Below are 22,119 nucleotides of genomic sequence, written 5' to 3' on the forward strand. Positions count from 1 at the left end.
TTGCTTATCTATCTATCTATCTATCTATCTATCATTTATTTTTCTATTTATCTGGTGCTCAAACCCAATGTAAGTTATATAGAGGGAGATATAAATAAATACTAACTGGTTCCTCAAAAAAGAGAAGTCCTCATTTGGAAGATTTTAAAAAATGCATTTATTAACAATTTGTGGACCATGCCAGCTTTTTTAAAAGAAGAGTGAAACCTTTAGCTAGTATGTAGATAGTTTGAAAATCTTGACAGGACTTTTCAGGATTTTGAGATATCCAGGTTTGGTCTACTTTTGTGTAAAAAATGAGTATCTTCCCAGAAAATATATGGCCTGTTTTTATACTCTGCACTAAATTAAACTTCAGTCGACACTAAAATTATTTGACAAACTAGTCCCTTCCAAAGGCACAATAAAAATACTAGCTTCTAAAATGTTTGTGCTAAAAAACGGTTCCATTGAAATACACGAACTCTGACCATGGTCCTATAAAATTGTTCCCTAGGTTTGTGTTTATAAACAAGGAGAATTAGCACCTGGGCATGCACTGAAGTAAGACTTCCCAACCCCACACTTCTTGCGTACTAAAAACAAAGCTCTTTTTCTTTAGAATTCAATCGACTGTTTGGGAAGTATAAACTAGACGTCATTCAATTACAGTCTGTAATGTAGAGGGAAAAAAATGCCTTGGAGTTTAATGTCATCTAGTGCTGCTTCCTTCTGGGGGATTGAGGTTTGGAGATGCTTGAAAGGAGAGGTCGCTTCTCCACCAGGCGGAGGAGCGCGCGGTGTGACGGCGTCCTGCCTCTGTCCGCAGGTGAGCGAGATGGAAGTGAACGGGCAGTTCGAGTCTGTGTGCGAATCGGTGTTCAGCGAGCTGGAGTCGCAGGCGGTGGAAGCCCTGGACTTGCCCATGCCCGGCTGCTTCCGCATGCGGAGCCACAGCTACGTGCGGGCCATAGAGAAGGGCTGCTCCCAGGACGACGAGTGCGTGTCCCTGAGGTCCTCCTCCCCGCCGCGCACCACCACCACCGTGAGGACCATTCAGAGCAGCACGGGTGAGTAGAGCGGCTGTCCCCCGGGTCCCGGGTGATGCCGCGCCACCAGAAGCCTGGCCTCTTCGCGAGGGCTGCAGCACGACTGTCCCGTAAGACTGCACATTGTGCCCTTGCTATAATCACACATAGGCACCAGTAACAAAATAGCACCGACGCCCTACAAAGCAATGGCTTTGCCTCCCTGCCTGCCTGTTTCCCCAGCGTCTGGCCACATTGATGCGCTTCCTTTTCTCTCCATTACCATCTCTGGTTTCAACAGAGGAAATTACAACTACAGGACCAAGAGGGACAGCACAGGAGACAGGTCTTCCCAAGATCCCCACACAGCATCCTAGGAGTCAGCAAAGCCATGCCAACCAACTCATACTCTCCACAATCAGGCTCTGACCTTTAGGGATGTGAACCCCTAAATGAATCACACACTGATTGTTGGGCATCACACAGGTGGAATGCTTTTGTAATTCCAACATATCCACAAAATGACTATCCCAAAAGACCTGAAATATCACTGTGAGAAAATAAGAAGGAAGAAATGGATGATCCAGTAAATTGAACATTTTATGAGTTTTCTTTCCTTATAACAGAAAGCATATTTACTTATTCTATAAGCCTTCTGTCGTATGTATGGAGCACCTCCTTTTCCCTCTAAACTGAATTTAGGTTTATGGCATTCAACTGTATTTTCATCAGTAGATTTTAGGCAGAAAAGCATAGAAGAGCTTAACTGGTCTCCGTGGCACTGGAACTGGAACTGGCATATAGGAATGTAACCATGAGTTATGTACAACATTGTGTGTGTGTGTGTGTGTGTGTGTGTGTGTGTGTGTGTGTGTGTGTGTGTGTGTGTATATATAAAACATTTGGGTCCAAGAAGAAAATCCCCTCCATCTTAACAAGGCTTAACTTTATGATTGAATTTCACACAACTCCAATACAGAGGAGTTCTACAGGAGCATCAAACCTGGAGTCAAGATAAATAATGATGAATAAATTAGAAGGAAAATCCTGTGCCAGAATATTGTTTTATTCGATTTTTGTTCTAGGTGCATCAAATGTCAGTAATTATTCAGCCTAGAACTTTTGCAGACTTGAGAATTAATAGGTCTTCAAACCTGAGTTAAAATCCCACTAACTAGAGATACGGGGTTGAAGTAGTAACTTGTGAAAAAACATTAGAAATTAAACATCAGGAGTTCATTCTTGACCAATGCAAATAGAGATGTCAGGATTAGGGAAAGAGATGCTTCTAGATATTGCACTATCTCTGCAGGGAGCTCAGCAACTCTGCCCTGGCTGGCTATCTCAAAGCACAGATAGTGGATGTGCATTCTTGCTCACTAGGATATTCTATAAGAGACACAAATGGGATTAATAAATTAAATAAGTCTGATATAGGAAATGAAAAAATATTTTTTAAAAACGTCATTCATGTGCATATTTATGTGTGTGTTTACATTCGTGCAGTAAGTGTAGTTTGAAGGTCTGCCCTGTGCCTATAGCATATCACTGTGTCTTTAGGTCTTTTCCCATTTTCATCACCCCCACCCCACACACAACCCTTTCCCAGTGTCCATTCCTCACTGTAACAATCTCATCGCCTGCCAGCTGCTCTTCTGTACTGAAGCCACCCCTTAAATACACAAAATGCAGATCCTTGCCCAGAAGTACCAAGGGACACAAAAGGCACTGACTTACTCCTTCTGCCTCAGGGAACAGTGTTTTGGATAAAGTGACAAGAAACTCCAGAATGGCTTTTTTTTTTCCTCATCTCTCAGAGGATTTTGTACTTTTGTTATTTGAGAGACAATTTACTTATGCTTCCGGTAACAATTCTTGACCTCTGGTCTTCACCCCAAACATCTGCATGTCTGACCTACCTAAGACCCTTCCAGATATTCTAGAGGTTCCCAAGTTCAAATAACACTGTTGCCAGATAAAATCCAGGTTGCCATTTAAACTTGAATTTCTGATCAGTAGTTAATAATATTGTAGTGTAAATATATTCCAAATATTGCATGGGACATACTTATACTACAAAATAATTTGTAGTATTTGCTAAACCTGACAAGACTGTCCAAGGAGATGACGGGCCTGGGAGGGTGAACTGTGTTCTTCCATTTAGAATCTAAATTAAATCAAAGCGCCTTTAGCCGGAGGCCCTCTGTAGGCGAATACTCAAAAACAGGGACAAGTAAATGAAAACACCATGGAAGTGATTGTATCTGCTCTTCTTAGGCTCTGTGTGTCTCATCCTAAATACTGGTCCACATCCACCTGCTGCTTTCTGAGGGGGAAGGTGGAGGCTTGGCTGCAGCTGCAGGGGCGTGAGGGGCAGGAATATGTGACCTGCTCTGGGAGTGGTGAAGCCAAAAATATCAGATTTATGCAGAGTGCTTACCTTTATATCAAACTAAATATTAAGATATGTCATCTTCACATTCATGGAAAAATAAACAATTTAAGGAGCTATAAACCATTATAATAGATTCTAAATAAGTCCATCAGATATTTAGAAGTACAACCGTAAGAATTCTAACATCACCTTTCACAGTGTTTCTATGCCATAGATTTGTTCTTTTTAAAAAAGCCATTATTTTATGATATATAAGGACGGTGTTCTTCATTCTACTCTCCCATTACTCCTGCCCTTTCTCTGTCTCTCTGTCTCTCTCTCTCTCTCTCTCTCTGTCTCTCTCCCCCCCCACACACACATACACACACACACACACACACACTCTCTCTCTCTCACATTTTCATTTTTTCTCACATGATCTCAGTACTATTATATTAATTTTCTTCTGCTACTCATTTCCTCCTTCCATTAAATCAAATACACGTTCCTGTAGAAAACACAGAAAATCTACTTTCTTACAGGACCTACTAATTTTTGAAAGAATACACTCATCTGTGGAAATCAGAAAATTCTTTTGCTGTAATTTTAACCATTTCCCCCACGAACACAGGTCAAATTCACATCTACATTTGTACGACATGACATGGATTTTTTCCATTTGCTTCTCTTCCTTTACTCATTATTCTTGGATATTCACAACACAATCCATTTTCCTAAATTTCCCTTTGCCTGAAAAAAACTTCATTTTTTCCAATGCAATTATTAGCTCTTCCCCAACCCCCAAACAATCCACATTCTGAATCTTTGCTTTTTGTGTCAGCTTATCTTATTTGTTCAAATTTTCCACAGAATATATACTAGTAAGCTTTTCTCTTCCAGCCTTGTCCATTCTTCATATTAGCAAAGTGAAACCACAAGCAAAAGTCCTCAAAAAGTATCTGATGCCATGGGGAGAGTCACGAAGTTCTAAATGGCCCTAAGGATCCCCTTGCGAGCGACATGAGTGAGGATTAACAGAGGCTTGTCCCAACAAATCAGGGCAAATTGGAAACTGAGTTAGAGAGTGACTTATAGTTATGCTTCCTTTGATTTATTAACTTTTGGTTTATGTAACTATGATAGAAGCTGATATTCCCTCAGCCTATAATCTGCTTCAAGCACCCAGATATCTCTCCATCTAATAGACTGAACAATGTTTATACAAAGCACTGCACTTGCAACTACTAGGTTAGGATTAGAGCGACTGCAGGGAAGTAAAATGCAAAAGTGGGCAATTATCTTCACGACTGTGGGACAGCAGGCATCTTTACTCAGTTGTCTGAATATTTTAGGTAAAAGTAGAACTTGGTACCAGAAATATACACAAACCTTCACTTCAGAGTATTGGATTAAACCTGCCTCATATGGGATATATAAATGCATGTGTATGTGATTAAGGATGAGTTTTCCTTCTACTTCCCATTTTGAACATTTTCTAGGATCTATCAAAAGCATTACCACATTGCAGCTGCACAGACTTGTATCTGCTCATGAGAGTAGCCTGAATAACTAAAAACATTGTATAATAATCATCCGTGGATCCACTCATACAGATACACAGGTGGTGAGAAAAAACACAAAGTAAACTTTTACGGTGGCTACCCAGGAAGTAATTGGTGGGAGGGTCAGGTGGTATGGAGAGGGAGATTTTTCAAATAAGCGTTTACCGGGTTTTGTGACTTTAAAAGTCAATATATTAATAATATTTGAAAAAAAATAATACTCTGATAGAAATAGACAAAGTATCATGATATATGATTCTCTGGTATTTTTTTTTTAAGTTTTCACTTTGAAATTACATGCTTTTCAAAGAAACTTTGTGTAGCAATATCATTTTTATAAAGACTCAGTAGGTTTACTCACCACACTATTGCTCTTGAAGTTTGTGCTATGTTATTTTCTTTCTAGGGGAAGCTCTGAAACGTTGACCAGGTTGAACTGGTCTCCTGTCCTTTACAGAGCCCCCAGCAAGAGCAGTGAGGGCCCAAGATAGGTGTCCCTCTGGGCAAGCAGCCAGTGTCCTCCAGTCAAGGAGCCAATATAGTTTGCCCTCTTGGGCTTGACTTGGGGCCAATGTGACCGCGGTATTTAAAGTTTGTTTTTTCTAAGAGGAGAGATCATATATTTCCCTACATTAAGACATATTTCTTCCATGATTCTACTTCACACACCCTCCCATTGCTGTCAGCCCTGTCACATTCACTGAAGTCTTGCTCAGTACAGCAAAAGCGGTGACCCTGTGGATCATCTGAGGCCAGGGCTAACATTCCAGTTCTCCCACATGTTTGGGTCTTCGCCCCCAATCAGCCATCTTACCCAGGAGATCACATCAAACCCACCTTCTTGTACCCTACACTCCAATCCCATATACCTGGCTCCCCATCCCACCACCAAAAAACGAACAAAAGGGCCGACCCGGTGGCTCAGGCAGTTAGAGCTCCATGCTCCTAACTCCGAAGGCTGCCGGTTCGATTCCCTCATGGGCCAGTGGGCTTTCAACCACAAGGTTGCCAGTTGATTCCTCGAGTCCCGCAAGGGATGGTGGGCTGCGCCCCCTGCAACTAGCAACACCAACTGGACCTGGAGCTGAGCTGCTCCCTCCACAACTAAGACTGAAAGGACAACAACTTGAAGCTGAACGGCACCCTCCACAACTAAGATTGAAGGGACAACAACTTGACTTGGAAAAAAGTCCTGGAAGTACACACTGTTTCCCAATAAAGTCCTGTTCTCCTTCCCCAATAAAAAAAAAAGAAAGAAAGAAAGAAAAGAAACCCCTAAAAATGTAAGATCTTGAGTAGCATAAACATTAAGGTAATAATTTATATTTGCAATACACATAGTAGGAATTCAATGATGGAGGAAGAAAAGAGAGTAAAAACCGAAAAACGCTTTTTTCATTGTGATATAATTGACATATAACCATGTGTAAGTTTAAGGCATACACTGTGTTTATTTGATATATTTACATACTGTAATATAACTACCACCATAGTGTTAGCTAACACATCCATCACATCACATAATTATCACTTCTCTTTTGTGGTAACATTTAAGATCCAGTCTTTTAGCAACTTTGAAATATATGATACAATGTTATTGACTATAATCACTATGCTGTACATTAGAACTCCAGAGTGTATGTGTCTTCTAACTGCAGGTTTGTACACTTTGACAAGCACCACACCCCTCAGCCCTCAGTAAGCACCAGTTCCCACACCCCTCAGCCCTCAGTAAGCACCATTCTATTCTCTGTTTCTACGAGTTTGGTTTTTTCAGATTCCACATATAAGTATTTCTCTTTCTTTGTCTGACTTATCTCACGTAGCACAATGCCCTCAAGATCCATCCTTGTTGTGGAAACTAGCAGAATTTCCTTCTTTGTCTGGCTAAATAGTATTTCATTGTATACATGTATATACCACCTCTTCTTTATCCATTCATCCACTGATGGACACTTGTTTCCATATCTTGGCTATTATAAATAAACAATAAACAATAGAAATAAACAATAGAAAAATACTTAAGTACTTCGCAAACTGCATAAGTGACAGATGATTGAAAAATCAAGTGACTTTCCCAGGGAAATGGCATTGCTATTAAAACAAGTTGAATTGCAAAATATTACCAGTAGAGGAAACTTCTATATTGTCTACTATAGAGGTTTGCAAACTACTGCCTTTGGGCCAAATCCAACCTGATGCCTATTTTTGTAAACAAAGTTTCACTAGTACAAAGTCACACCCATTTGTTCACATATGGTCTGTGGCTGCTTTCACTCTATAACAGCAAATTTGAGTAGTTGCTGCAGAGACCATATGGCCTGGAAAGCCAAAAATGTTTACTCTCTGGCCCTTTACTGAAAAAGGTTACCACCTGTGATCTAAGCCACTAAAATCATTTAGGGTAAGCAAACTAAAGCCAAAGTGGTGGGCCTCTAGCTGGAGACAAAGTCAGAATGAAACCTCAGGCCTCCCAGTCACAGCCCTTTGCTTGTCTGAGCCCCAGCTCCACAAATGATGTACTGCGTGATGATGAAGTTAATCTGAACTTCATTTTCTTCATGTGTCAAATAAAATCATAATGCTGCTTCTCTTATCAGCATTAATGACCATTTTTGGAGAATCCTTAGAGTTCAGAGAAAGCTCAATTTTTTCTGCCATGCACTAAGTTAATTAATAAGTTGTTTTTATAAAGCAATGAGGGAAAGGTTCAGAAGTCCAAGGCACGGACATTTGAACAAAGAGCCTTTCTTTTCTATTCAAGATAAGATCAAGTAGTAAGTAGATGAACATTCCGTGCTCAAAACATCATTCTGGAATCAGAGGGAGCAAGAAAAAAGAGGAAAAGGACTCTGTAGCACTCCTAGCCAGGAATCAGTCTGATCGACTGATGAGAAGACACATAAAAGTGTCCTTGCACAGCCTGAGGGCATTCATTTCTGGATCCTCAGTCCGTAATAGAAGTGCCAGTCACATAGCAGTTGCTCAATAAATTTTTTTCTAATAAAAATAAATTTTAAAAGATAAGATCCATTGCTAAATATTCAGATATTGCCTGGACTGGTTCCTTGTCCCTCTGCTAATGAGGTTCCCTTCCCTGAATTTCTCCAAACATCAAAAAGAACTGGAGGCACCCACTTAACTTCCGTCTAAGGAGGCTCTCAGTCAAAAAAAAAAAAAAAAAAATCAAGATTTGTGGCACAGCCTATGCCTCTTGTGAAGTAATTTGGTTTTTATATCTAAGAAAACTGATAGTGATAACTTGTGGAAGAATTTTGATTATAACTTTACTTTTTTTATTTGGGACACTTGACGTGACATTCCTCTGTACTCTAATAGAAATATTATAAAGTCATGAAATGCAAAAGTCCTAGCACACATAGAAGAAAATATAAAGGCTGAAGGACAGCTTAGGCTCTCACTTCTTCCAGTTGTTTTGCCGTATATAAATCATCACTTGGGAATGGAGCCAAGCCTCAACATGTTGTGCTCTGTAGACAGCCTACAAGTCCACCTTTGTCCATCTCAGGGGTTGCCACATGGCCAAAGTGAAGAGTCCCAAGACTCTTCTAGCCTGTAGGGTTGTCGTCACACTCAAATGGGATCGTTAATAAAGAAGCACTATGTAAATTACAAATTAGAATGCCTCTACCCTGGCTTTGATTTTTAATCTCTGTCTAGCTTAGTTTATTAATAATGATAATGGCTACCGCTTGGGCATTTACTATTTGACAAGCATTTTGAACCAGCTGTATAGATTATCTCATGTAACCCTAATACTCGATAATGTGGCCTATGTAGTTCCTGACTAGGAATGATGTACAGGGGGAGGAAATTAAGGCTTACAGAGTTGATATAGGGGCGGCCAGATGGCTCAGTTGGTTAGAGCGTGAGCTCTCAACAACATTGCCGGTTCAATTGCCACATGAGATGGTGGGCTGTGCCCCCTACAACTAAAGACTGAAAACAGCAACTGGACTTAGAGCTGAGCTGTGCCCTCCACAACTAGACTGAAGGACGACTTGAAGTTGATAGGCCGCGGAGAAACACACTCTTCCCCAATACTCCCCAATAAAAATTTGTAAAAGAAAAAGAGTTGATACAACTTGACCAAGGTACTACAGCTAGCAAGTGACAGAGCAGGCTCTTAAATTCTCTTTACCCATCAATAAATACTTAGTGAAGTATGATATACCCTGAAATAATTTAATCTGAATCTGCCTACTGAATGAAAAGCCTAGGAGCTCTTTTCTTTCATTCTTTCTTCCCACAAATGCTCATTTAGCTCCTGCCATGTTTGAAACCTGTGTTTTCCATAAAAATTTCTGAAAATCTCTTTTTTAAAAAGAAACTGTTTTGTTCACATATTATTGACATGGCTTTTCATGTTGGTTTGTTTAACTGTGGAATATCTGTTTAAAGTGAAATTAGAGGTGAAAAAATAGAGAAAAAACTTATAGAATGAAAATACTCTTTGGGTTTAAAGTTTCATATTACACTTTGTCATTTTGACATCATAACAGATTTAAAAGATCAAATGTCTAATCCCTTGATCTAATTATAATGTTATTAGACAGCACCAAATGGAAAAATGAATGTTTACCAACTCGTATATAAACTAAGCAGGTGGTAAATTCTGTTTTGTGGCTGATAAAATGATCAGAGGTCTCTGCCTTGGATTAAGTAAGAAAATACTAAAATAATTTAATCCTGATCCGACTGGTCTCTTGATTAAGTTGTAAAGCAAAGATGTGAGGATTCATAGCCCAGTTACAAAGTCAATCAGAAAACACAAATTAGGAAATCAGACTCCTTTAATGTGAATATTTATTATATGAAAATTTTCTCAAAAAAATTAGTGACATGGTAACATAGAACTTAAAAATTCACTGTTTTATCTTTATGATACCTCCAATGAGTACTGTTTTATCTTAAAGAAACTGCCACTTTTAGAAGCTTTCCTAGTCCAGATATGTTGGATCCAATTCATGTTGAACTTTAATAAATATAGCAAAGTAATAGTAATTGAAAATCATACATGGAATTAATGCTGGCAGTTGGACAACCCTACACAAACACTTGGAAGCAGCGCTATGTAGCTCCAGGTGACCAACCCAAGACCCAAGTCTTTGTATTTCTCCCTATACTTTTGCCATTGACTTTCTGTCAAGCGTTCAGGACAACCCTTTACTGATGCCAAGTGTCCTCATTTAAAAACAGAGAAGACCAAAATGAATAACCACGATTTTACTATAGTGGCAAATAAGAAACAGTCTTCTATGTAAGTGATGAATCAATGATCATATAACTATTAACACTCTGAAAGTTTTCTTTGCCATCTGCTGGTGTCCTACTGATAAGCATATTCCAACATACAAGATAATTAGTAGGAAAGGGTAAGAAAGAGAAAGAAAAATTATCAGTCTAAATTATCTCTAAAAATATGACAAACTGTCAAAATTTAATTAGTTTTTGATCCCTAAAATATTTTATGATTTTGTGGTTCCAAAGGGATACATATTATTAACTTTGCTTAGCCAATTTCATACTTTAAAGGTATCCCCGATGAAGGATCTGATCAAGACAGAACTCGTCCTGAATTTCTGAGTAGGATTGCCATCCTATCTCTCTTAAAGCCCAACCTTGAATTTCTTTTCCATCTGATAGTCTTATTCCATCACATATTTTCCCCCACAATTAACTTTTTAAACTTAAGAAAATCATTGAGTCCATATCATCCACTGCTTTTCTTCTGAAAAACTTTTCTCTCTTCCAAAATGTTGCTTATGGCCAGAGAATCATAATGAGACATTGTTTGCTGTTATCATTTTCAAGGAACTTTTCTTCATCATCTTTTATTTTAACTTTTCCTTTAGAAATAATTGTGGATTTACTGGCAGTTATGAAAATAGTACAAAGAAGTCTCTTGCACTTTCTCACCCAGTTTCCCTCAATGTTTACATCTTGGATAACCTTAATACAATATCAAAACCAGGAAACTGACCTTGGTATAATGTGTATGAATAGTTCACATTTTATCACGTGTAAATTCTTGCATCACCACTGCAATCTAGATGCAGAACTATTCCATCACCACAAAGATCTACTGTTGTACACAATTTGCCAGTTTGAATGAAATATGGAAACCTCACCTCCCTTCAATTCCATTTGCCCTCTCCTATTTATAATATAATTATCTTAAATATTTTCTCCACATTCATTGAGGAGGACACATGTTATACTTTTTGCTTCAAATGTCAAACTTAATTTGGAAACTTTCAACGGAGAAAGAATGCCTATTGTATTTACCCATGTTTTTCCCCAAATTTGGGTCATTTTCACACATTATCTCTATGACTGGATTTTCATCCCCCTCTTTTTCTCCTGTCCTCTGGGACTCCAGTGACACAACAGCCACAACTCCTTCAATGGAGGGTTTGAGCAGAGTGGTTTCCTTAGAAGAGGACATAGGTGGGCAGGCACTGTTTCATCTCTATCACATGACATCTTCTGCCTGTTAAACACAAAAATAATTCTTGCCACACGTAGAGATTCCCTACCTAACACTATCCAACTTTCACAAATGGGAAACCACTAAAGTTACATTTAGCGACTGCATCCTATATACAATACCTTTCATCACTATCAGAGTCCATTATCTTCCTTCCTTATCCTGTCCAAGTATTATTTCTCACCATTCTGCAATCTATGGGATAAATTATATACTCTTTAAAAATATCCAACTGCTCAAAATAAAAACTCAACAATCTTGACTTAGAAAAAGGTGACGATGAAGAATTCTCAAGGACAGCAGTATCCGTTGTTCTTCAAATAATCTAGGATGAATTTAGTGACATACTTGTATCAAGTCACAGTTGAACTTTAATAGAACACAACTTGTCTTTAAAGCACAATACTAAGACCAGCCATGCTCTGTTTATATAGCTTATGGAATTGCCTTGTACTTGTTAAATTCAGATGGCAGCTACATCAATATCTTGTCTAGTTTATTGACAGCACATGTACCACATCCCATTAAATAAAAAGATTGATGTAAATCCAGGTAAAACTGACACAAATTACAGTAACTTTCTTTTCATTTAAAAATTAGTTACCTGAAACATGAATAGCTGTCTATCAGAAAAAGAGAGAAAAAGAAACCCATACTCCAAAGCCCTTAACACTTTCTAAATTGCTTAAATCAAGAGAACTTGGTCTATAGTAGTCTTGAAGTCTCTACCACTCTTATATAAGGTCTCTGTTAGTACCTTGGGATCCAAACAATGTGGAGTTTAAATACCACTCAACTTACAGCTTTATGGTGATTCAGCAATTACCTTTGAAAAACAAACCTACAGTTCTACAGCGTAAGATTTGCCCCATGAATACCTGTTGATAGTTGATTGGTAGGTGAAAATGTAGGATTTCCTCAGGAAATTTTCTGCCTCAGTGAATACTGAAAGTTTCTAGAATGACTCCAATATCTACACAGAAGCTGAAAGCACTTTACTTTTTTCTCATGCACTTGAAAATAAACCACTTTATTTTAGAGAGAGTGGGATGCTTGCATGTCTCCCCCACACCATCTTGAAGACCAAAGTTTCAATAATTTCTTATTTGGGGAAAGTACTTCTAGAAATAGTGATAATAAGAATCAAGGAGACTGGCAAATGTTAACTTCTGCAAATAAATGCTTCCGTTTTATTCTCAGGCTGTTAATTCCACTTTATGTTCTTTCTGCTCACTTCTCCTAGCCAAAGCCCCATGGAGGTTACATCCCTACCTTTTCTCCCTCTTATCTGTAAACACGGAAGTTGTACTAACAGTACGCTCAGTCCTGACTTAGTCTCAGATCTGTTTAACCTGTGAATCTCTGAATAAGAAGACGTCATGGCTGATCACATCTCTGGAATAAATATTAAAATATGAGAAAAAGCTATAAAGAATTCGTACCGACATATATCCTTTCTGTTTTATGCCAGCTTTCTCTTGAAATGTATTATATTCTTCATCCCTAGAAGTATTAGAGTGCTGTAAAAGGCCAGAAGAAACACTGATAAACTCTAAAGCTGCTGGGAGCACAGGGGCTCGTTCCTATTTTGTATTTTCATTAAAAACAAAACAAAACAAAAAACAGCAAAACTCCCACTCCTTGCACTCATCCAAGCCATAAGATACAAACCAAGCCATGTGTTAAAATCTCTAATAATTTTTTTTTTTTTTTTTTTAAGATTTTATTAGGGAAGGAGAACAGGGCTTTACTGCGGAACTCTGTACTTCCAGGACTTTTTTTCCAAGTCAAGTTGTTGTCCTTTCAATCTTAGTTGTGGAGGGTGCAGCTCAGCTCCAGGTCCAGTTGCTGTTGCTAGTTGCAGGGGGCACAGCCCACCATCTCTTGTGGGAGTTGAACCAGCAACCTTGTGGTTGAGAGGATGCGCTCCAACCAATTGAGCCATCTGGGAGCTAGAGGCAGCTCAGCTCAAGGTGCCGTGTTCAATCTTATTTGCAGGGGGCGCAGCCCACCATCCTTTGCGGGACTCGAGGAGTTGAACCGGCAACCTTGTGGTTGAAAGCCCGCTGGCCCATGTGGGAATCAAACTGGCAGCCTTTGGAGTTAGGAGCATGGAGCTCCAACCGCCTGAGCCACCCGGCCGGCCCCCTCTAATAACTTTTAAATGTTCATTATTTTTACCTTTATGTCCCTTCTGTGAATCTGTTCTCCAGAAATAATCTGAAACAAAGAAAAATGTATAAACAAAGATATTCACCACAACATTATTTACCATGGCGAAAGATTTGAAAAATCTTTGTTGGTGGTGAATATTTGTAAAGGAAAGTTTAGGTAAATTATGGAACACCCACTTCAATGGGCTATTAAACCAACTCTTTCTTTGTTTAGAAAGAGTTTATAATAATATAGAGGGAAAAGAGCTTCTGGTATTATATCAAACTAGAAATCTACAGTACATTGAAGCACTTTCCAAAATTGTGTGTTTCTGTATGAGTGTGTATGTACACATACTCATACACACCTAGTTCAGAATTGCGTCAAGAAATTATGCTCAGAAAAATAAAATTGGGAAGAAATGCACTAGAACATATTAAAGAATGGTATTTTTGGTATTGGAACCAAAGATAGTTTCGGGTTTTTTTTTTATACTGATTTTTCCAATTTTCTGTAGTAGGTATGCTTGACTTTCATAATAAAAAAAAACTAGTTTTCAAAAAGAAATAGCAAGCATTTCGTGGCTACGGTCCTATTCGGAAGCAATAATGTATCTCACGTCAGCATATCCTTCAAGTTTCACCTTTTTTCTTTTAGGGTTTTTTTTTATTTTATTTACTTATTTATTTATTTATTAAATGAAATCTCCTGGGCTCAATGGTTAGCCTGGATAATGGAAGATGGTTTCTAGAAAGATGCGGCTTTGTGATTGTTATTTATCTAAGTATATATCTCCTTCTAGGAAGGAATTCTTAAAAACTAAAATAAAAAGGGTTTAAAGGATCTTTGCCTTTGTGTTCCCTGACTCTCATGGTGGTAGCAGGTGAGGTTTTTGTAGATTTTGTTGTGTGTGTGTTTTTTTGTGGTTTTTTTTTTTTTTTTTTCCCCTTTAGATGTCAGAGGCAGTTAATTTGCAAACGACAGTTGCAGGTGGTTTTCGAGGAGAAGGGAGTTCAGGACAAAGGAATAAAGCCACGTAAAACCAGCTTACAGTATCTTTAAAAACATAAATCCATGCTTTTGTAGTTCTCACTCCAACAAAGCTCAACTCTCAGAAGCACGCTTTCAGCTTTTACCAGCCAGAAAAGCTCCACAAGCAATTACGGTAAGAGAAAAGGTTTCTGCCACAGCCACAAGCTAATATAATAGTGTAAGCCACTTGTGTTTTTAGAAAGGCAAGAACTCTTTAAAAAGTAGAAAAAGTGAAATGCTGAATGGAATTGTGGAGAGTTGTGGAAAATATTCATCATCGTTATTCATTAAGAAACAAAGTGATGTTGACAAATTTACACTAAAAAAATGTTGGGAACTCTTGCTTCACGAGAAATATCAAAGGAAAAAAACAGAGTGGTTTTTCAGATACCTGTGAACCTTGGCGCAGCACTCAGCCAGCCCTGGTAGAAATGGATGTTGCTGGGTTAATTGTGGACATTCTTCACAGCATCTGTCTTTTCCCTTCTCAAACCTCTTCTCTGGTTTTCTGTTTCAAACCTTGCTTCTGCTTTTTCTTATTCTTTTTCAGAGAGAACTCAGAGGTCCTTGGTGTTTCTCACCAATTACAACAGCTCTGGGGGAAACTTGAGGAAAGGTGAAAATGGCCATGCTAACCCATGATCTTTTATCACAGATGTTCCTCTGAATCTCTCCGTTTGAGGGAACATGCCATAAATGAGACCCTAGAAACAAGCAGTTGAGTTCCCATCACTCACAGGGTCCCACTGAACTCGACAAAACTACCATAGGCTGGTGTACCCCAACCGATATCCTTTAGGACACATTACTTCAGAAGCATTGTGAAACCTTCATCTAAGGACTGTAAGGGAAAGCACGCCTGCTGTGTTGTCTGCTGAATTTTAAAAGCCACATACATCAGTTCATACTTTTAAACCTGTTAGTAGATCTATGGCATTCAAGCTGAATGTGGGTAACAGGAGGAACCAGAAGATGATTAGCAAACCAAAGCTTATTTCCTGCCTTGTGCTCTAGGGGTTTGCCATTAACCTTCATGAAAAGAGCTTTCATTCAGAGCCTTCTTTCTGGGGTTTACCTCCATCCCCTCATACACAACCTTTGGCTCTGTTGGAAAACATTTGACAGTTTGAACCCGTATGTAGTTTGTAATGATCCTTTCTAAATATAACTCTCCTTGATTTCAACTGCATAATGGGGAAACCGTAAACCATCTTAGAAAATCATGCACGGTTTTGTTTTGCTTCCAAAGAAAGACTTAATAGGATTATATTACTAAACAGGACACCCAAACTTCTCTCCTCCCCTCAAACTGGTTCTGAATAAAAATGATGTGCTTTTTCTTTATAAAGGGGATTGAGGAACTTGTGGTCCTCAGATAAATGGCTTTCTTAGTTAAGGAGCTATTTCTGATATTAACACCACACCTCCAGAAGCATTTGGGCATTTCAGAATAGGGCAGAATGTTGGTAGTGTCCCCACTTGTTTGCCTATGTTTTCCTGTATAACTCAAAATCATCCTCAAACCCTTCTATTTTTGGATTTCCCATATGTTAGCTCTCGCTTCTTCCACATAAGCTGAAGAAGAGGCACCAGCAAATAGCTGAAGCATTAATGAATAGGCTTATTGATCAACGCTGGTTACTGGGAACTTCCTCTGAATGTGCTCTGAGCAAACGTGGGTGCTCTGCACATCGGTGTCACTGTGCACACCTACTGCACATCGGCAGCACTCTAGGCTTTCCTGTTGCTCTGTTTCACAAGCAGTGTGTTTCTATATTACACACGTGTCATACCACATATCAGAGGAAGGACCACCAAATAATTATGACATACTAAAGGTTATGATCAAGTGGAAGACTTAAAGCAAAATCTGAATTGGGGGAACAGAAATATAAGCAAAAGCATAATTCACCAATTTGTTGCTTGCTTCTTCCTCCACAAGGCATGTTTCTATCCCATCCCATATGACTTAATTTTATCCCAAAAGACAATTTTCTCATACTCATACTTTTAACTACTAACAAGCTACTGGAAAATTTACTCATCTCTTTCCGATTAAAGCCTTCCCAGCTTGACAAATCTTTCCAATTACTGCGTAAACCTTGACTATCTAAGTTATGTGTCCACATGCTTCCAACTGCATCTATCTTAGATTTACCCCATCCTCATCCTTATCATTCTTTGCTCCTAATCTTTTCACTTGCCTGGTTAATATCAGCTTGTGTAGGTTTGGAGACGTATTAAATGTTCTGGAAAAGGTGAGCGGGAGTTCAATCAAAGGTGAGCAGGAGTTGCAGCTGTGCAAAGTCTAGCTCACCTGATAAATCTGTGAATGGTGAGAGAGAAACAGGAAGAGGAGGAATTGATAGAATCGCCTTGATTCAAAATTAACCCTGATTGTAGTTGATAGTGGTTCAGGTTCTGCCTTGTGTATATAGAGCTCCCAATAGCCAGTGTCTGATTGGGCACGAAGGCACTGTTTTATGAGGATTAATTGAAGATAATAACAGTTGTAAATGCCAATAATGAATCTTTTGCAAATATTCCCTATGTCCTCCCCCTACCCTTCTCTCTATCCACCCTTCCCCCATCCATCTGAGCACATCTAAAGGATAATCCTGTAAGACAAAAGAGTATCGATAAACTACTCTGTGATCTTGTGAGTTTGGCTTTCCAACTAGTGAATTGATTAAAAGATAACTGGTCCAGTTTAGACAGAACTGCTTCTGTCTTTGGTGTTGACTTGCTTAAACTTATACCATGTTTCCCCGAAAATAAGACCTACCCAGAAAATAAGCCCTAGCATGATTTTTCAGGATGACATCCCCTGAACATAAGCCCCAATGCATCTTTTGGAGCAAAAATTAATATAAGACCCTGGTCTTATTTTCAGGGAAACACAGTGTCGTGTGGGAGACCCTGCTTGCTGCGCCATTTGTCGTGCAAGGCGGCCTGCGGGGTCTCTGCTCCCGCTCCCCACATAAGAACGCAGGATATGGCTAGGCCAAAAAGGAACACCCACGGAGCCATAGGTAGGGGAGTCATACCACTATAGTCTCACTGGAGGCTGGATCCACACGACATGCAACCTGCCGTCTGCTTCTCTGCCTGCCAACCAACCGACCGACCAACCAACGAAGCCGCAGCAGTTATATCAGTGGCTAATTGGCTAACTGGTTACAGCTGACAGCCAACCAGCCACAGCTGACAGCCATCTACTACCCAAGGCAGCATCTTTCCATGTGAGGCCAAGAGCCTGGAAACTGCTCTCTGGGACTCTGTCACCACACACGGTAGTTCTGTAAGCTGCAAAAAGTGGAAAGTGGTAACAAAAGCATTTTACTAAAACTTGTTATCGTCTCCTTTGCCTTCCCATTTTCTCTGCTGGAGACCCCTAAAATTCAAGTTGCGGTAGGCAAAGGAATAATTATAGGGGCAGTTCTCTGACTTGACAAGCCTTTGCTTGTCAATAATTAGCTCCTCATCCACCTGCCATTGGACACTCCACTTTAGTTTCCTTTAACGGGCCTGTTCAAAATCAGAGCCTATTAGTTACTTGGAGAAAATAACACCTCTGGCAGTTTTCAGCTCTTAATAACTGAGATTAAATAAGGTGGTTGTCTAACAGTTGTCTAACAAGAGCCTCATGGAAGTGAACAGACACAAATGAGAAGCATGAGCCCCAGGTAAGACTTCCCAATGGGGAACCCTGGATATCCAGCAGACTGAGGGCCTCTTCTTTGTGAAACAGAGACCCAAGAAAGGGGAGCTGCCAAGCACAAGCCCCACACTTAACAGTGTCCATGCCCCCAAGGTCCAGCCTGCTTGCTACCCAGAGACGACCACGCTGAGCCTTGCTACAGTTTACGCTCTCACCCACTAGTCCTAGAACAGTCAAGAGATGAAGGTGGGGGTGCATTTCTCAGGAGGGGCTGAGAGGGCGATAAGTGTGGTGAGATTCCCCATTTAGGAAATGTTCATTTTGGGTTACAACCTCAACTTTTAGGACAGAGAAGAATGAAAACCAAAACTTCTAACCATTAACCCATCATCTTTTTTTACCCCTGGACCCAGTGTGAACTTATCAAAAAGGCTTCTAACCAGGACCAACCATAGTGTCTTAGAATCCGTGCAGTGGTGTAGTACCCTCTCAGCCATGGGGATACATTCCAAGACCCCCAGTGGATGCCTGAAACCACAGATCGCACCAAACCCTATAAGTACTGTGTTTTTTCCTACATATACACATATTTTTCCATGTAAAGGAAGCATTTATGGCTTCTCTTCGGCATATCCAAATTGCCAGCATTACTACTCTCGAACTTTGGAGCCATTATTAGATTTAAAAAGGGTTAATTGACCACAAACACTGTGATACTGGGACAGTCACCTGATAACTACAAAGTGACTAATGGGCAGGAAGCATACACTGTGGATACGCTGGACAAAGGGAGGATTCACCTCCCGGGTTGGAGGGAGCAGGACGGTGTGAGATTTTATCACGATACTCAGAGTGGTGCACAATTTAAAACTTATGAGTTTTTTATTTCAGGAATTTTCTATTTAATGTTTTTGGGCCATGGTTGACTGTGGGCAACTGAAACTGTGGAAAGCGAAACCACGGATAAGAGGAGAGTACTGTACACATGACTATATGCCTCCCTTCCCACAGCCCATCCTCACTGCGTATGCACAAACCAGATAATCACAGTCTGATGTACTCATGTCTTATTCCTAACTACAGTCAACACAGCTGATTGCACAGGGATACTTAAACCACTTTTCAGGTGGTTGGTCTATAATGTCTCACCTGTGTAGCTATTTGTATTCTTTTGTTTTATATTTCATTTTGTTCCGACAAACCAATTAGACATAAACATTTTATAAACAGGCCTATTCACGTGGCTATTTTTTAACTTGATTTTTATAATTCATAGCGATATGATCTGATTCACTTATAATAAAAGAATCAATCACTGGAGTCATTATGTGAGGCATCAGGCTGTTGCTTTTATCATGTCTAGTTATCAGGTTCTTATCACATTTCAGTGCCTGGAACAATAGGTGATATACTCATTGCTTTTTTACTCTTTCATGTTGCCTTCTTATACTCAGGGGCTGAAATCATCTCGTATATCCCAAGCCTTGCACGGTATGGCCGCTGCTGCCGCTCAGACCGCTTCTGTTATTTTTCTGGATTCTTCTGTTCCAGGCATATGTCCTTCCTGTTGACCCTCACCCACAGTGCTTGCCAGCTTTATTCCATCACAGCTTCCCAGGTTCTGCCCTCCCACCTGAGTGTACCACCTTCTCAGGACCATTAGCTGCTTACCAGGGCACTTCACCAACGGGATGGGGAGCCCTGACCTTCTGAAGCACGCGTATTTCTGCCTTAGGCTCTGGTGCTGCTGCCACCTGTCACCGGAATCCTCTCCACTCCCCCACATACCCAATGGTCTTCATTCCTCCCAGTACTGTCAAAGCCACCCAGCACCACCCCATGTCACTCTCCTGTCCCTTGCTATGCTTTCTTTTTCTTCATGAGACTTTTTGCTCTAGCTCTTAGAATAGCAACATCTATAATAGATGCCTTAAAATACCTGTGGAATGAATATGTGAAAGAAAGCTGTTGCTTTTCTCCCAACAGTCAATAACACTGACACTCATGGGAGCTTTTCTGGGAACAATGTAAAGACCATCAGACCAGAGCCTTCAACCTGTTTAACCCATCCCTCCTTTCGATAAAGAAAAACCAAAAAAAAAAAAAAAAAACAACCTCAAATCCCTCTGCAGTATCTGGAGTTGGGGGTGGAGTGGAATAGGGTGGGAGTGAAAGATAGGCGCATGTGAGAGTGTTCAGTTCATCAAAAGGAAGCAAGAGCCACAGACTCTTAAAATCATCTTCCCTAAGTGGGGATTTGGTAAGAATAGGTAAGATACAGCTGGAGAAGTTCTTGGTTTATGGTAGTTCATCTCTCCTAGTATAAACTGAGGGACCTTCGGGTATTTATGGAGAGAGCCCACTGCACAGAGAAGCTCAGGTCCATACATGTCCCAAGCTGTCTGTCCTAAACTTAGCCACACAAGAAGAATCAGTTTCTCTACTACAGAAAATTTCAATTTGCGATTTAAAATGTTATCTGTGCTGCCTTTCATTGGCTGAAGAGTGTTAACCTAAAAATGAAACGCCAAAGTGAAAGGCAACAAGCATTTACCTGAGATCCAAAGAATAGCTATTTGAGAAGCACTGATTCAGGCAGAAACCCAAATACATGTTTCCCTGAAAATAAAACCTAACCGGAAAATAAGCCCTAGCATGATTTTTCAGGATGACATCTCCTGAACATAAGCCCTAATGCGTCTTTTGGAGCAAAAATTAATATAAGACCTGGTCTTATTTTCGGGGAAACACAGTAGTGTTTGGATTAGGAGGTGAAAGCAAAGGGTATTTTTGAGAAAGTGAAGTGGAATGATTACATGGACAGAAGTAAAGGCATTTCCATAGGTCCAGATTAAGTTAACGTAGTGATGCTAATTTTAAACAAGGTTTTTAATGTTTAGTCCAGCTGTTATCAGGTAGTCATAATTTCTGCTTTCTTGTTATCTTTGCAAACAGTTGTTTGAGAGACAACGTTGTTTTAGGTCCTTCCCAAGGATTATTTTGCCGTTTTTTAACATTTCCAAGGTTTGAGGACTAAGAAATGCAAGGCAGTTCCTCTGAGATGGCAGCTCTGACTTCATTTTATGTATTTACTTTTGTTGTTGTTGTTGTTCTCCAACTCTATGTTAAAGTAGTTCCATTTATATTACTTTTTTTTACCAAGGATAGCCATGATTTACCATCAGTAGACCTGCTCTTTAATTTGTGTATTGATCTATAAAGGGAAGCAGACTTGGACCTAACCTAGAAAGGTCCCCTTGAATCCCAGAGGCAGAAAACATACCCCCTATTCCCACTGTCACGCAGGGCAGCCTGCGGGGTCTCTGGTCCCGCTCCCCACACAAGAACACAGGATATGGTGAGGCCAAAAAGGAACACCCACGGAGCCATAGGTAGGGCAGTCACACCACTATAGTCTCACTGGAGGCTGAATTCACACGACGTGCAACCTGCTGTCCGCTTTTCTGCCAACCCACTCGACTCTCCTCCATTTGCAGGCTCAGCCACCATCTTCTTGCTAGCCCCCCATTTTCTGCTAGCGTAACCACGGCAGTTATATTAGTGGCCAATGGCTCACTGGTTACAGCTGACGGCCTACTAGCCATAGCTGAGGGCCATCCAGTCACAATTGATCGCCATTTACTAGCCGAGTGAGCACCTTTCCACGTGAGGGCGAGAGCCTGGAAACTGCACTCCTGGCTCTGTCCCTACACCCACACTGTCTACTTGTGATTTCTGTATTAAGGGAGCGTGGCAGTGGTAGGAATGAGGAGAAAAGAGGAATGTCAAATATTATCTAATCCTTCAGTCCAGCCAGC

The 22,119-nt window shown here is 40.1% G+C and overlaps 1 protein-coding gene across 10 annotated transcripts in view; it reads left to right on the forward strand.

Annotated features, from left to right (window-relative positions):
* DLGAP1 (DLG associated protein 1) overlaps positions 1-22,119 on the forward strand; it is an 853,569-nt gene that overhangs the window by 695,997 nt on the left and 135,453 nt on the right. For all 10 annotated transcript variants that reach the window (XM_033087117.1, XM_033087115.1, XM_033087116.1 and 7 more), the window contains one exon: positions 809-1,049. In XM_033087117.1, coding sequence (XP_032943008.1) covers positions 809-1,049 — 241 coding nt within the window. The remainder of the gene's footprint in view (positions 1-808; positions 1,050-22,119) is intronic.

Source organism: Rhinolophus ferrumequinum, chromosome 19 (genome assembly GCF_004115265.2).
Source record: "Rhinolophus ferrumequinum isolate MPI-CBG mRhiFer1 chromosome 19, mRhiFer1_v1.p, whole genome shotgun sequence".
NCBI classification, from domain to species: Eukaryota; Metazoa; Chordata; class Mammalia; order Chiroptera; family Rhinolophidae; genus Rhinolophus; species Rhinolophus ferrumequinum.